Below are 16,517 nucleotides of genomic sequence, written 5' to 3' on the forward strand. Positions count from 1 at the left end.
ATAACGTTTAGGTATTTACATTACAGAATTGGGCCTGTATAATAGGCTGAACTGTAAAGCTATATGTACAATTTAGCATAAACATAGAGATTATTTTGTTATCTGAACAACATCGTCCTTCCAGGTTATTTGGAAGGAAAGAAAAAAAGCACATTTATTTCATATGTAATTATGACAGTCTAGATAGGAATGCTAGCTTTAATTCTTTTTATTTATTTGCTAGACTATGTACTGCTGGTATAAAGTTTTTTAATTCATTCAACTTGAGGAACACATGTCTCTAACAACATTAAACCAGCAGGGCCAATTCACTGTGCCTTAGTGCCCTCCATGCCCAGTGGATAGCATTGTGGATTTTCTGTTGAAGTTCTCCATTGAAGTAAATGCTCCATTTTCACCAGGATTCATTCTGATGCTCCCTGGCATTTACTCTATCACACTTTTGTCTCTCTTTCTCGTATTCTCACAGTATCACAGACATTCCCATGCAGTTTGCCTAAATCGTTACAAATGCAAGGTCCATCGGCACTGAGTCCATGTGATCAGAGGTGATACACTGGTTCAGTTATACACTACAATTAAAACGTGCTTCATTGAATGAATCATGGATTGAAAACTGAAATGTTCAAACAATTTCCTAAAGGTATCAATAAAAACCCCCAACTTTGTTTATTTACTTTCAATAAAGTATTCTGATTCTGATATTTAGATATGTGGTGCAATTATAAGGCCTACATATTTTGTCATGGTTGAATTATAGCACAATCAAAGACATACACTCCTGGCACAAGCCTTAAAAGTTGAAATATTAATGATTAAGGTTTAATGCTCTTAGCAATAATTTATTGGTGAGAACTAACAAATAAATAAATAAATAAATCCCAAAATAATTTTTTGAAAAATTGTATACACACTTTTTATACATGTGAGTTTAATTGTGTTAATTCTAAATCAAGCATCTTAAAATCATGATCATGATTCTGCCTTAATGCACAGATATAATGCAGAAACAGATAACAAAACTGACTCGCTGATGGAATGAAAGTTGGCCAAATGCATGCCTCATCCTTCTAAGTTTCTTAACCTCTGTGTGTTTCTACGTGACACGTGCAATCCCTTTTATATACCGTATATTTCTATATGTTTCTCTATATAGAAATATATCTTATTTCTGATGCGTCTGTTATTTTGCAAATAGATGACGAAAGTGAGTCACAGCGCTTTTCCTTTGCGTGCGCTCGTGAATGTCTTGTGTGTGTATGTGTGTGTGTGTGTGTGCGTGCACGTCAACTCTTCCCACCCTCTGCTCGGGAGCGCGCGTTCTTTCGGGCCGGAGGGACGCGGGCGTGCGGCGTGGTCACGTGACCGCGCTCTCGAGTCCGGGCGGCGCGGACGGAGCAGAACGCTGGCAAAGGAGCGCGCGCCAAGTCCCGGTGAAGAAGCTCCGTTATTGCGGGCGAGACAAGAGGAACTAGACGCATTACACTGACACACACACATTCACACGCATACACACACACACACACACACATACACACACCCTCACACACACAGGAAATAGTGGTGGACTTGGAGAGAGGGTCACTCACTCACTCGCTCACTCACTCACCGCCTCCAAACTGTCGCCGAAAAAGGAAGTAAATCAGCTGAAATCTCAGCCGCGCGACCGGGAGTTGCCTTTCTTTCTTTTTTCTTTCTTTCTTTCTTGAGTAACTTGTGGAATTTATCGAGAGAAACTAAAAAAAACTCGGCCTACCTCTCCGTCTCCGTGTACCTCTTTATTTTTGTATCATTTCATTCGTTTTTTTATTATTTTATTTTTATTATTTTTATCATCATTATCATTAATAATAATATTTGTGCTTGCAGCAGAATAACGGTGCGTGTGCGTGTGTGTGTGTGCGCGCGCGCAAAACAATCCCAGCAGTGACAGGAAACAGCAGCAGCAGCAGCAGCAGCTTCTCCCGACGAACACTTGCTCTTCTCCGGCGCCTTCTTTTTTCTGATCAACCTTAACATCTTTTTGTTTTTTTGCCTATTTTCCCCGCGCTAATACACCGGGGTTTGGGCTGTGAATTTTCTTGGAATATGGTGGGGGAAATGGAAACGAAGGAGAAGCCGAAACCGAGCCCAGACTATCTCATGCAGCTCATGAACGACAAGAAGCTGATGAGCAGTCTGCCCAACTTCTGCGGCATCTTCAACCACCTCGAGCGCCTCCTCGACGAAGGTAAGCGTTTCGGGCAATGTGTGTGTGTGTGTGTGTGTGTGTGTGTGTGTGTGTATAGGTATATGTGTATGGGTAGCCAAAGGTGCATGGATGGAGACGTGGAGAAATAGATGTGACAGTAAACGAGTGTGTGTGTGTGTGCTTGTTTGTAACCAAGCCACCTGTCATTCGTGGCTTTTTAGTGCCATCCACTGTTCTGTCATTCATTTTGCTCTTTGGTACAAAATTCCAACCTCAAGTTTTGTGCAGAACCTGTGGAGTTCAAGGTGGAAATCAAAGCTGTGTCCAACACACACACACACACCAACACACAACCTTGTACATGCGTCACATACATTTTCCTGGCACTTCCTCAAGCATGATTCTTCATGATCCAATCTCAAAAGATTTCTAGCGCCGTTAGAATTAATCATACACCAGTACTGGGAAACGATCCTGAAGCTCATGTAGGGATTAGATGGATAAAACTGTTAAGAGTTGAAATGCAGCTGGATCATATTGGCACTACGACGCCTCCGGGAGAACGCGCCTGAATAATTAACATCACTAATGCATTTTTTCCCCTGCTTGAGCTTCTTAACTGGTTAAATGGCACTTCATTTACAGGGCATTAAACGTGTCTAATCAAAGTGGACACACGTTTATTTAACCCTGCAGCACGTACCTGGTTTAGTGTTTTGGTTTAATATGCATTAATCGCATCACTGATGATAAACCAATAATAAAGTCTGATGAATTGAAATGAGAAATATTTCAAGTTGTGGAAGGAGGCGGGACATCTCACTAAAGTCGATCTTAAGGAACAGAAAAGACAGTCAGCGCAGAATTGGGCGTATTTCCACAGTCATGTCGCACTGAAAAAAACTTTTGACATCATGTGACAGCGGCCGAGTATCAAGTCGGCGAAGTCCCAGGATGTTTCAGAATGTTTTTAAACCCCTAAATATGCTGAAATCTGTCAATGTGCTGGCAAACCGACAGTGCTTAACTGCTGGTCATTTTAGCAATGCACCAAGGGGCTTCTTTCCAATTCCTTTATTGAAGCCTTTCATCCTTTTCTCCGCTGTCAACTTTATGCAGTAGTTAATGTGGTTTATATATCACTTGTCCAAGCACAGGCTTTTTCTTTTCGCAGACTGACTGTAAATGTTTTATAGAGCATCAGGCCACATTCTTTATGGGGAATAAAATTTGCAGGAAGAAAATGACACGGAGGAGAAAAGTCCCTGAAACTCAGGAATGCTGAGATGAGTCCACCCGATTTAACCCAGAGTCCTCATCAGTAATAGACTTGGAAAGAAGAGTTATGGTCTGACTGTGCTTACCTGGTAACTGAAGCACTCCTGCCGAGGCGCTGTTTTTCTGCGTCAGTTAGAAAGTTAAGAAGGATAAAAACTGATAATTGTCAGATAGCTGCTCTGCTGAAGCGTTCGCACATGACACTATAGTGTGTAGCTGAAAGTGAGGATTTTTTTGCTTGTCCATTTGCTGGAATAGAGACAGTGTGTCTGAAAAGTTTTCCTTTTTGCTTTGTTAATCATTTTTCTGTGCTTGGAGAGGAAAACCTGGTATGTCAATGCAATTAAAGGTTCCATACAGATGGAATGTCTCTAAGCCTATGGAGTACTGCTACAACAATTACTAGAATTTTACCAGCAACGATAAGCTTAATTCAGATTTTTTTATTTTTTTTTGAAAACCATTCATACAATATATATCATGTGTAACATTATCATCATTAACATATAATTAATATCTAATAATTTATTTATATGTATATTAAAAAGTAGTAATTTGGTCAAATCCAGAAAGCATACGGCTCAGTAGCATTTCATACTTTTCAAATAAAAATAAAAAAATTTGTACCTAAACGCATCGCTTAAAAAATTGGACGGTCAGTTACTAAAAAAAAAAATCGTTAATTATGTAAGAAATTGGGCCTAAAGAATACATAATAGAATAGACAGGAAAAACCTCTAATGCTAGCGAGACAGCTCTAGTGTTAGCACAAGGTCAGCTCACCAGTGTTTCAGTCTGTATGTACTTATTAAAGAAAGTCAGAAATTGTTGTAATCAGGATTGAAATAAAATATTCCAATTTACCGTTAGTATTAAGTGTGTGTTAGAATGAAAACATTGGTTTTTGTATAGGGGTTTTTGTATAGGGGTTTTTGTATAGGGTTGTAGCACCTCACTTTCCACAGAACTCGCTGTTCCTTTTCAGAAAGGGAAGAAAAAAAGAGAAAAAAAAAAGCCATCACTCTTCCACAAATATTACAGAAGGTGGAACAGCTCTAATGGCCAGGGTATTTCCACATATATACCCACCATCTATCTCTGTAGAGGTGCCTGTGTTGCGGCGCTCTCACTAACGTGAGGCTAAATCACTGGTTTCTGCCCAGCTCAGCATTATTCCTCTTTTATAGGAGAGAGCGAGTGTCAATTATCATCCACAGCTTGGGCCTGCGCGCTACACCGATCATACGTAGGGCCCTGAGCTGGGGTTGGTTATTAGATATCTGTGAGAAGCGCACAATGAAAACGGAAAACGTGGAGTGCTATGGAAAAATCATCGGCCTCATCGACGGGACAGAGAGCTGTTTGCAAACAGTGCATGAACTGTTTATATGATATCCCCTGTGGTGTGTTTGGAATTGTAATATTCTTCTGTGTGTGTGTGTGTGTGTGTGTGTGTGTGTGTGTGTGTGTTTGGTTTATCCTTCTAGTGCCATTGGTAATATCATTGAAAAAGATAAAAGCTGTAGCTCAGCAGCGTGGTGTTTACCGACCCCTCTTGTGCTACCTGATATCATCTGCCTATTGATAATGAGTTATTTTTTTCCTAATAGAGGAGTTCGAACCTGCAGCCTTATGGTGACGGCAGCAAACGAAGCTACGCAACTGCCTGTGATCCTTTTAAACACCCGTGATTTGCTGTGTACTATCGAAGTTCCTCAGTTTGAGCAGAGCGCCGCAGCCGGCCCCGAAATCTTCGCTGCGAGCTGCGCAGTCATGTGGAGCAGACTTAATGTGTGTAGGCCGATACCCAGTCCAAGCGTAAACTCCTGGTCCCCCCCTGTTAGTGCAGATGAATGTCCTCAATGAGTAACAGGAGCAGTCAGCCGTGCCCAGCCGTACGTGTCGCACCATAATAAAGGTGATGTATTTAATCAAGAGAGAGCGCCCACTAGCCTCTAGCGCAGCACCCAGAATGCAGAGTAGGAGCGACCGAGGTGCTGCCACAGTCTAGAGAATTCTAATAGGAAGTGTATTTGTGTACTCCAAGCCAGCGTAAGACTCAATCACTCAGTGCGGCTTGTATAATAGATCTTTGGACTAATCACTCTCTAAAATATTTCAGCTGAGCTCACCTTGAAAATACCAATAATAACAGTTCTCAATTACAAGTTTAAAAAACAGCTTGTTTTGTGATGCTGTTCGACGTTTTTTTTTCTTTATTTTTACGGGTGTTTTAGACACCAATTTTCTGTTGTGGAGTAAATATTGGATAAATAAACTAAAAAAAGAGAAAATCAATGAACAAGTCTGTAAAAACTCACCTAATCTGACCTAAAGTCTCTCACCCTCTAAGGTCTTGCCCAGTGCGTTGCCTTCAGCCAAGTAATAAACCAAATCAAAAGGCAAGAGTCGCTAAACAATGGCCATTGTTTCTTTTATATATAGTAACTGTCCCTCAAATATTTTGCTCTTTAAATTTGGTTTGCAATCAACTATTACTACCAGAGAACCCTGAACTCGGCCTAATTGCATAACAGATGTGCATATTAATAACTGCAGTTCATATTAGCATATTACTTTATGCTGTAGTGACATATATCAGATAATCTGTGTGAATATTAGTGCTTTATGAATCTAATAAGACACCCTAAGTGATCCTGGATCAGTGTTTACTCATTTCAGGTTTCTCAGAGGTTTGACATCTTTTACTATATTGTACTATACTATACTATACTATACTATACTATACTATACAATGCTATACTATACTATGCTATACTATACTATACTATACAATGCTATACTATACAATGCTATATTATACTATACTATACAATGCTATAGTATACTATACTATACTATACAATGCTATACTATACTATACTATACTATACAATGCTATACTATACAATGCTATACTATACTATACTATACTATACTATACTATACAATGCTATATTATACTATGCTATACTATACAATGCTATACTATACTATACTATACTATACTATACTATACTATATTAGTACTGTATTAGCTGCATTTCAAACCCTGATTTGCTAAATTACGACCAGACAAATTAAATAAAGCAACAATAAATACCTTGCAAGCTGTCTCACTAATTGAAACACTCACATGATAAATTCAGTTTGTTTGCTGCATGTGTGCACAACGAAATGGTGTGTATGACTGACAGCTTTGGGATTGGCTCTTATTTGCCATTGTCAAAGTTGTCATGAATCAGTGAATTGCCTATATTTTGGGATCGACTTCGAACTGAAAGTAGGACAGCGACTTCCTGGCTTGACACGCAATATTAATGAAACATATCAGGGCTGCAGCTATTGATTATTTTAGTAATCGAGTATTTTACTGATTAGTTCATTGATTCAGAAAAGAAGCACTTTTTCTTCATTAAAGCGCAATATGAAATATGCAAGAGTAAATAAGACGGTTCACTTAAAATGAACAAGTATTAGGTTTACTTTTTAGAAAATTTGTTATTTTTTGCTGAAATTGCAATCTGTGAAAACTAAACGCATTTGGTGCATTTAATTGCCATATAACATCAAAATGCAAATACAAATATGTAAATAAATAATACATCTAATAAAAATCTATTTCACGTTACTTAAAAAAAGGGTAAATACACTGTACAGTGCTTTTTTAATGTATTTTGAAATGATGCCAAAATAAAAACTTTCTGTTGGAGACCCCAGAGCGGTCCAGAGTTTAGTGGTTGGTGCGTCAGGAAAAATGGTCCATGGGGAAACAGTGTGTAGTTAAATGGACTAAACAAAGTACTTTTTTTTGTTTCAGCCCTAATATATACAGTATCAATATATATATATATATATATATATATATATATATATATATATATATATATATATATATATATGAGACCATCTTTTATTTTATTTGTCCTTTTTAAGTTTTATTAATTCCCTTAAGTTTTTGGCCAAAGTAACACGATATAATGATTTATCATAGGGCGAAATATGTAAATACAGACGGTCCCTGAGTTACGATGGTTTGATTTTTAAACTTACGATGACAATAGCAATACAACATAACTGTAAAAATACTTTTAGAATTTTTGTGCAGCAGGAAAACATAGCAGCATACTGCATACACATATACGACCCACATACATATATGCTGTATAGTTCATACAGTACGGTAGTGTCAGTTGCTCTGTTTTGCTAAATGATGTACTGTATTTTGTTAAATTAGTAACTTATTACAATATACTACCCCATACTGATCACTTGTCTTTAAGGCTAGGCCATGTCTCAACCTACGATATTTTCAAGTGACGATGTGAAGTCGAGGAATACGTGTATATACATAAATATCCGATACACCTACTAAAACTCAAGAGAATATACAATGCACAAGTTTTCTATGATTTCTCAAATTGTCACAAATTAATGCTTACCAGTGAAATATCACTCACATAATCACAATACAATTTTGAGACCAACATCGTAGTGCAATGTTAAGTGTTCACGCTTCAAGGAAGTTTTCCATGTTGTAACGTGGTCTGAAGTGACGTAGTTTGTGCTTTATAAAGCAGTAAGCGATAATAAACACTCTAATCTATCACGATCTTTGTTGCCATTTATTTGTATTGTGCTAATATTCCCGACTGGTTTTGAATGCGGCTGTTGAAACATACGCTGCCACTGTAGCACCTAACCAGCACCTAACCAGAGCAACAGACACCACACATGCTGTTGAAGTCACTTTATCGCCATAGCCAGTGAATAAGCTATCTAACAGGGCTCATTGATCTCAGTTATAGATTTAGATAGAAGGAAAGTTTGGCCATGGACCGATAATCTCACTCAGAGGCACAATTCTGATGACTTGACCTTCTAAAAGGCAAGGTAAAGAGATAGAATTATGGCATCGCTGGTGTCGTCTTCTTTCTAAAGCATTCTAGTGGTCCCACAGGGGCCTGAGAGACTCTAACACTTAGTGTAAGTGGTTGTATTCATCACTTAATTGGAGCAATTAATTAATTCACAGGGGTTCCAGTGGGGGTCAAAGTCGATTTATCCTGAATTAACTCGGACATCGTGCCTAGATGAAATCTTAGTTACCCATTCTGGAGGCTGCTGCTATTCCTTTCACTTTGTAGCATTAGGGACAAGAAATAGGACCAGAAGGTTCACATAAAAAACAGCCCAGGCCACCTGAGTAGACATGACTATTAGACTTTATGTGTGACGGAACCCCCCATGTGTGTCATATTTTGTACTTAGAGAATTGATTTCAGTGGTAAACTAAGCAAAGGCATAGAGATTCAGCATTCAGAAATGACAGAATGCAAGTTAAACAGCATGAAAAGGAAGATGAGATTTCCTGCCCATTGTCAATCTGCTGAAGTAGTTTCATATATTATTATGTCCATGGTATATGAGGAATACTGTAATCATGTGGCAAGAAAAAAGTCTTTAAGATGGCATGAGAAAGAAACCTTGAGAGGAACATGCCTCAAAATTGAACCCATCCTCATCTGGGTGGCACCGAAAGTCTATTCATTGCAGTTTGTCCTTGTTAAGGTGTGCAGTGATTACATAAATAATTGAATAAATGCAACCTGTGGTCCTGAGACCACAGATTTGGTAAATATGAGCAAAGAACACTGTGACAAATTGTCTTTATTGTTTCATCTTTGGCACGTTTGCTTATATGGTTATGGATATCAAACGATTGCAAACACAACACAGTTTTATCAAAAACCTCACTGCGTGTGACACTTATTTGGCAAAACTGTGAAGAATATATTCCTATTGATATTTTACATTGTTTTATTACACCTGGTTGACTAGGAACAGGAAATTGTTTAACCATCACGTCCTGTTTCACAGGGGAATAAATATGAGGTGACACATTCCTTTAGTCATTCAACACAATGGAAAAGACCAAGGAATATAGTTGTGATGTGTGACTATTTAATGATATCCCAATAGTGCCTTCAGTATACTTTTGTTTTAGATAAAAATGGTCATATGGTTTCAGATCTTTATCCCTTCCAGTGTCAGCAGGAAGAGGAAGCACAGACTAACATACATGCACCCACACACAGATGCTTATCCTGCAGGACTCATGGAAATTGACAACAAGCATGGCATGGAGGTCACGGGGTCCTGATGCCATTGAGACATGTGTTATGGTTATTTCAGCAAACAAGATACAAAATTTATTTTTCATTCATAGTTTTTACCTCCTCCCCCCTATTTTCTCTTCTATCACCCGCTCTGTGTATTATTGCCGATTATTATGGCGGGTTTTCTGCGATGCTTTCGTTATTAGCGAATATATCAACGTCAAGCCTTATAATGCATTTGCAGCTCTCATTTAAAAAGCACTCCGTATAATTGAAACGCTTTTGCGTAGACTGCTGAGTAAGTCTTCAGACCTCCGTGGCAGAGCAGGACTTCATCAAGGAGAGCATCGCAGAGGCAAAGAAGACTATTAATAATGTTCAAGTTCAAGTTTATTTCTATAGCGCTTTTCACAATTGACATTGTCTCAAAGCAGCTTTACAGAACTTAAGAATTGAAGTGAATGATGTTTATCCTTGATGAGCAAACCTGGGGCGACTGTGGCAAGGAAAAACTCAATGACCTCACTGTTATGAGGAAGAAACCTTGAGAGGAACCAGACTGAAAAGGGAAACCCATCCTTATTTGGGTGATATCAAGAGTGAGATTATAAATCTTAAAACAACAAAAAACACGGGACAGTGAGAACTCCCATGAGTACCGGAGTGTGCGTGATTGTGAGTAATGTTCTTTCTACAGTCTTGTACAGTCAGTTGATGTTGTGGAACCAGGAGCTACTGAGCAACTCATAAAATAGCCCAACATTTGAGATCATCATAGATCCAACACCAGTTTTTCCATGCCAGAGCCTTGAAACATTCGAAGAGGTCCAATGTCCAAACTCTATCCAAATTCAAATGGCGCTGGTACGTCTCTAGGTGGGTCGGGGTTTTTGCCGGGTCGGCATCTATTTCTTTGAAGGTCCATGAGGGAGGAAACGAATGGAGCTGGTGCAACCTCAGGATGCCTCAGGATGGGTAGGGAAAGAGAAGCAGTGGAGAGAAATTAGTGTAGCTGCTGTCCATAATATTAACAATGTCTGGCCACAAAAAATAATAATTGTATAAACAATAAATAGGAGTATAAACGAAAGAGCATCGAATGTTCTATGTAAAGTGCTCTCGATCTCATGGCCACCTTCATTCGAAAGTTTACTTTTTTTAAAAGCAACAGTACTTGCCGTGTTAAGTTCTATTTTAATGTCCATTCAGAATCATTTGTGCTCATTCATTAAATATTTAGCTATGAGTCACAGATTCGGAGTAATATCTAGATGAGTGTAAATTAAAGATGCAACAATACAAAAGAGCCTACAATTGAGCTAAAGCTTATTTCCAGATAAACAACTTGTATTACAGGATTATTTTTTTGCTGAAAATACTGACAGAATCCTTTACTACTGTAGACAGAACAGAAGAACAGCTTATCTCTTATCATCTCTTGTGTCCAACAACTATGTCAGCATGTTGGTCTTGCTGCGAGCCCGGCTGCTCTTTGTCTACAGGCTATTTTTCTTCTCGCTCCAGATAGTAAGTTAACGCTTGGGCGGATTCGAAGATTGTTGTTGCTTGAGGAACAAAAAGAGATTGATGTGTTTACCTTCATCAGCAGCGTGAAGTTCAAGGTGCTGGAGAGACGTTTAATTAGATCTCCCATCTTCTAAATGATTTTCAAATGTCCCAGGCTCAGGCACAGGCAGACACTTTTTAAAGGACGTCGCGAAGGTACCACCTAATGTGCCATCCATTAGACTCGTGCGCTTAATACAGATAAAAAGCCACCCAGGCGTCCCCGAGTAATGATCGATTTTTTTCCCCCTCCTTAGTATGATTTAGTGCCTAACCCCTTATAGGCTAAATGCGCACTTTAATTCTGTGTTAAAGGCTAATGGCGCTCTCGAGTTTTTACAGAACGTCACTTTCCAGCCCAAAATTTTTTCCCTTATTAATAGCTTCATGACACTTACGCCATAATTGTTCTTGATTAGTCAGACCTCATGAAGGGTTCATTTAATTCGAGGCAGTATTCTAAAGCGACACACTGATTTAGGATTGAATGCGGCTTTCGGTAAAGGATCTGAGGGGGCGCACAAGCCCATCAGTCATCTGGGAACTTCAAGTATGACTATGGTGTTAATAATGCTAATAACCCCTTAGTGGCTTGATTTACGACGGCGCAAAGCAATTAAAAAACGGCCAACTTGAAAACTAGAATCAGTAGAAGGAATGTATTTATCCTGAGATTTGTTTGACCGAAGAAATGCTTGCACTGTGTGAACTCTTATTTAGAGCTGTAGCATCATTTATCCTGGTCTTCATCACCGTTTTAGTGTTTCTGTAAGCATCGGGTTTCAACCAATATCTTAATTGTGTTGCGCGTGGATTGATCTGCTCTGTGTCAGGAAAGTTGAGGAAGTCCTACAGCGTAACCGTGAGGTTTTTGATGCACACTCTTTAGCAAGAAAAAGAGAGAGAGTGATGCCCATATGTTGTTTTGGTGTGTAGCCCAGTGTGATGCATCTCCTGGTGCATATTGCGGCCTCACCACTGAGAAGCATCATTTCTTTTGTGTCACCACCCCCTGAGGCAGCAAAAGTGTTGAAAGGAAGAGCAGCCCAAGCATGTAGATGCTCATATGGTACATAGCACACTCTGCATTTCTACTTTATATTCTTAATACACACATATGCTATACTGTTCTCCCATAATCAGCAATGGCATGTCCAGGTTTTTCCTTCTTTAGTGCATTGTAGTTGTATTTAACTGCAGATGAATCTGACTTCGTCTAGCCACATGTTATAATGTAAAAAAAAAAACAGAAGCCCCATCTTCCTGATAGCTGCTGGTTCCATTCACATTCTGAAAAATGCCGTCTCTGCCGGACTGCCTCTGATGACTCTGCACTCAGCCGTGCTGTTGTCATCCATCTGTGCAGGCCGCAGGGAAAGTGTACTTCATGCTTTTAGAGACACAGCAAAGCCTCGGCGCCTGCCCTCCGCTGTAGCACACACAGCTAATTGAAGTGAATCTCTGCCAAAACCAGTCATGCACGAAGCCTATTGCACCTTCCTCCCCGCTTCCTCCTCTTCACTCCCATTTACATGAAACGATGTTTGTGGTTTTGTCGCATTCCAGAGGATTCTCAGAGCGCACGTCTTTTTTCGTTCTCAGAACGTGCCATGTAACTCATGTCAATCTTCCATACATTCCTTTAGCACAAAGTGACTCGATCGCAGGTATTCCATAGGCCGTTTGTACTGTCCTTTTTATAGTCTACATGCATGTATTTATGTCAGTCGGTTTCCTGAATCCGAGCTCACGCACTTGCACACATCACGTGGTGCAGCAATTAACCTTTATTAGTCACGATCTATATCCAGCATGAAGCTATCCACTGGGCTAAATGCTAAGCGCTGAATCACAGTTTATTTACAGTGCTGAGAAACGGTCCTCTGAATGACCTGTAAAACACAGTGCTGGGTGACCAATCTGGAGCTCTTTGTTTAACTGGTTTAGTAACATTATGTACAGACTCATAGTTAAAGGACTTAAACAGCTATCATTGTTAGCCTATAGCGGTGATTAGCACTTTCCTCTGCCGGCAGTTTGATTGCCTCACTTGAGCACTATTTCTTGGAACGTGTTCCAGATTTTTTGTTTGTTTGTTTGTTTGTTGGAATTTTTGTTTACTTTGCCAGAGCTTGCTAATAGGCAGATATGTTTATTGTGCAAATTATTAAAAATGAATGCTAATAATAATCAGTGGTGGACTAAGTACACAAACATATAGTTGGGTTAAAGTAGAGATACAGTAGTATTTGACTCCAGTAAAAGTAAAAGTGCTCCCTTTAAACTTTCAATTAAGTAAAAGTAAAAATGTATTTGCCTTCAAATGAACTTAAGTATCCAAAGTGCTATGATTTATTATGGTTATAATGTCCTTATTATAATTTTTTTGTCACAAGACTTTTACTTAATTAACTGAGTTTATGTAAAAATACTCTAATGTTACTCTTAACACACCAGTCTATTAATAGAATGGAATTATTGAGTCAAACACTGATTGATATCATTACAATTATCATGAGCCTAAAACCTTCAAGAAATCATGCAAATCAGGCCACAGGTGTTGTGGCGAGTTCGAGTCAGGAGGTTTTTCCATCATTTATTCCTCTCAAAATGTTCTGCTTGCTGTTGAACTGATGCTGAACTGTATGCTAAAAAGCTAAGAAGATGCGCCAATCAAAATAAGTGCAAAACAAAGCGTGCGCTTGTCTCTGATTGACCAGTTAAGTTTATATCTTATATAAAACTGATTTTGCAAGATGTAGTTCTTCCCAAATGGAAACACTTCAGTAAAGCTACTTAAGTACAGTAACAAGTTATATTTACATATTTACTGTCCACCACTGATAATAATAATGATTAGAAGAATATATTGTGATTTGTGGTGAGAGTAGGGAGCAGCTTGAGAAGAACCTGGAGAGGTGGAGGTATGCACTGGAGAGAAAGGGAATGAAAGTCAGTGGGAGTAAGAAAGAGTACATGTGTGTGAATGAGAGGGAGGGCAGTGGAGTGGCGCGGTTGCAGGGAGAAGAGGTGGAGAAGGTGGAGGAGTTCAGGTACCTGGGGTCAACAGTGCAAAGTAACAGAGAGTGTGTTAGAGAAGTGAAGAAAAGAGTGCAGGCAGGGTGGAGTGGGTGGAGAATAGTGGCAGGAGTGATTTGTGATAGAAGGGTATCTGCAAGAGTGAAAGGGAAGGTTTATAGGACTCTGTTGAGACCTGCGATGTTGTATGGTTTAGAGACAGTGGCATTGAGTAAAAGACAGGAGGTGGAGCTGGAGGTAGCAGAGTTGAAGATGTTGAGGTTTTTGTTTGGAGTGACGACGATGGACAGGATTAGAAATGAGTTTATTAGAGGGACAGCGCATGTAGGACGTTTTGGAGACAAAGCGAGGGAGGCAAGATTGAGATGGTTTGGACATGTGCAGAGGAGGGACATGGGGTATATCGGTAGAAGAATGCTTAGGATGGAGCCACCAGGAAGAAAGAAAAGAGGAAGACCAAAGAGGAGGTTTATGAACGCGGTGAGGGAAGACATGCAGGAAGTTGGTTTGAAAGAGGCAGATGCAGAGGACAGAGTAGTATAGAGACGGATGATCCGCTGTGGCGACCCGTAATGGGAGCAGCCAAAAGAAGAAGAAGAAGTAGAAGAAGCAGAAGCAGGATCCTTAAATGTGATGATTAAAGCCTCATCTGATCCAGTCTCTCTTTGCATTTTTTACAGAGCAAGTGAACTTATTTCTCATGACAGGATTTGCGGGGTGCGATAGTCTGTGTGCATGTCTGTGCAGCGACGCATGTGTGTAGGGTATGTGTGGTGAAGCAGCAGGTAGTTAGCAGGTCTGGGCAGTGCTACCATTCTGCACCCAGTGCAGGCCCAGATGGCAGCTCAGTTTGAGCGCATACCCTTTTCTTGCCTCCCCACCTGCACTCTCACTCGCAACGCATAATTACAAACACAGAAGGGTGTTACTTTTCCCGGCTCCGTCTGTCTCTCACTGTGTCCTCGGCTATCCGTCTCGTCTCTCCACAGAGTTCCAACTCCCTGACTGACAGTAGTTAGTGGCTGGTGGGTTTTACTCCTACCTTCTCCTTTTGTTACTCAGATTGTCTTTATCCACTCTTATGCACACTTCGCTCGGCTGGATGGACTCAACGGCAGATCTGTACTTATGTCTGCGTCCTCGCTGTATTTTAAGGCATAATTCTCTTTCCATCTTTTCCTTTTTCTCTCTTCATTCTCTCGCTTTTTATTTTCTGCCTGTCTGCTCCACTGACTCTCCTTTCAACGCTCGGCCTCATCTTGCTCCCACTCCCTCTCAGAAACTCCTTCGAAATCCATCTTCCTTTTATCCTCTCTACATCTCACCTCACTCTTTCGTATTCACTCTCTCGCAGGTTCTCCACTCATGTGGACCTTTTCCCCGCAGTGAGCGATGGTAATAGCGCACTTTAGCCTTGTGTTTGAAAGACAGCCTCATCACACTCCATCTCCTCACATCCGGTGGTGTCACACTACAGGCAACACCACAGCTCTCCTTACATCTGGGCCAAAAGCCAGAGATGCCACATCTGTTTTATATATATATATTATTCAGTGTCAGAAATCACTTGGACAATCTTCATGTGGTCATCTGAAGGAGCAGCTCTGAGGTTTCACTGTTTAAAAAGTCTCCTGACTGAGAAACTTTTATGATTAGGACCTTTCTGCATTTCAGCACTCTGAAGCGTACTAGTAGTTGTGTATATTAAAAGACCACAATATACCCATCTCAGGATCTTTTATCAAAACATCAATGCTACTTTTTTTTCTAAGAAGAGCACTTTGTTCTACTACAATAACTAACAAAAACACCTACACCTGCACTGTATGCTGTACACGCTGTTTTTTCTTTTGTTCGCGTGTTGTATTATAATTGTCGATCGAGTGCCATTGTGCAGTTTGAAGAGTTTGGAAAAAGTGAACTTCGTAAGAACTAGCTGTACGTGAAAACAAGCAATAACAAAATATCTGATTATCTTTTTTTTTATTTTGGAAGACTTGCCTGAAGTCATTATAAAATGAAGAGAAGAAGATTCAGTTAATCATAATTGATCTATAAATGAAACATCCTAGCTGCCAGATCTGTCTGTTAACTGCTGTTGCATTACAGACAAAATTTGTGCGTTGATTAAACCAAGAAAAGAGTGTATATAGTTAAAATATGAGTATGCTGGTCGTCAAGTTAGTTTTACTTTAACGTCAAAGACAGATTTGGCTAAAGATTTGTTTTCGATGCTTTGGTGGTTGGATGGAGTATTTTGGGTTAGTTTTAGGCGAGTGTTTCGTTTTTGTTTTCATTTTGAGGATGAAATGGCATGGATATTT

At 39.7% G+C, this 16,517-nt stretch overlaps 1 protein-coding gene across 4 annotated transcripts in view; it reads left to right on the forward strand.

Moving 5' to 3' along the window:
* The first annotated feature begins 1,340 nt into the window (after positions 1–1,340).
* The window catches only part of LOC124401762 (protein quaking-like), a 75,420-nt gene continuing 60,243 nt past the window's right edge, over positions 1,341–16,517 (forward strand). For 2 of the 4 annotated variants that reach the window (XM_046874211.1, XM_046874219.1), the window contains exon 1: positions 1,343–2,230. In XM_046874211.1, coding sequence (XP_046730167.1) covers positions 2,089–2,230 — 142 coding nt within the window. In that variant the 5' untranslated portion in view covers positions 1,343–2,088. Of the gene's footprint in view, positions 2,231–16,517 lie in introns of all 4 variants that reach the window. The other 2 variants (XM_046874229.1, XM_046874203.1) reach the window with 2 other exon arrangements.

Source organism: Silurus meridionalis, chromosome 2, assembly GCF_014805685.1.
Source record: "Silurus meridionalis isolate SWU-2019-XX chromosome 2, ASM1480568v1, whole genome shotgun sequence".
NCBI classification, from domain to species: Eukaryota; Metazoa; Chordata; class Actinopteri; order Siluriformes; family Siluridae; genus Silurus; species Silurus meridionalis.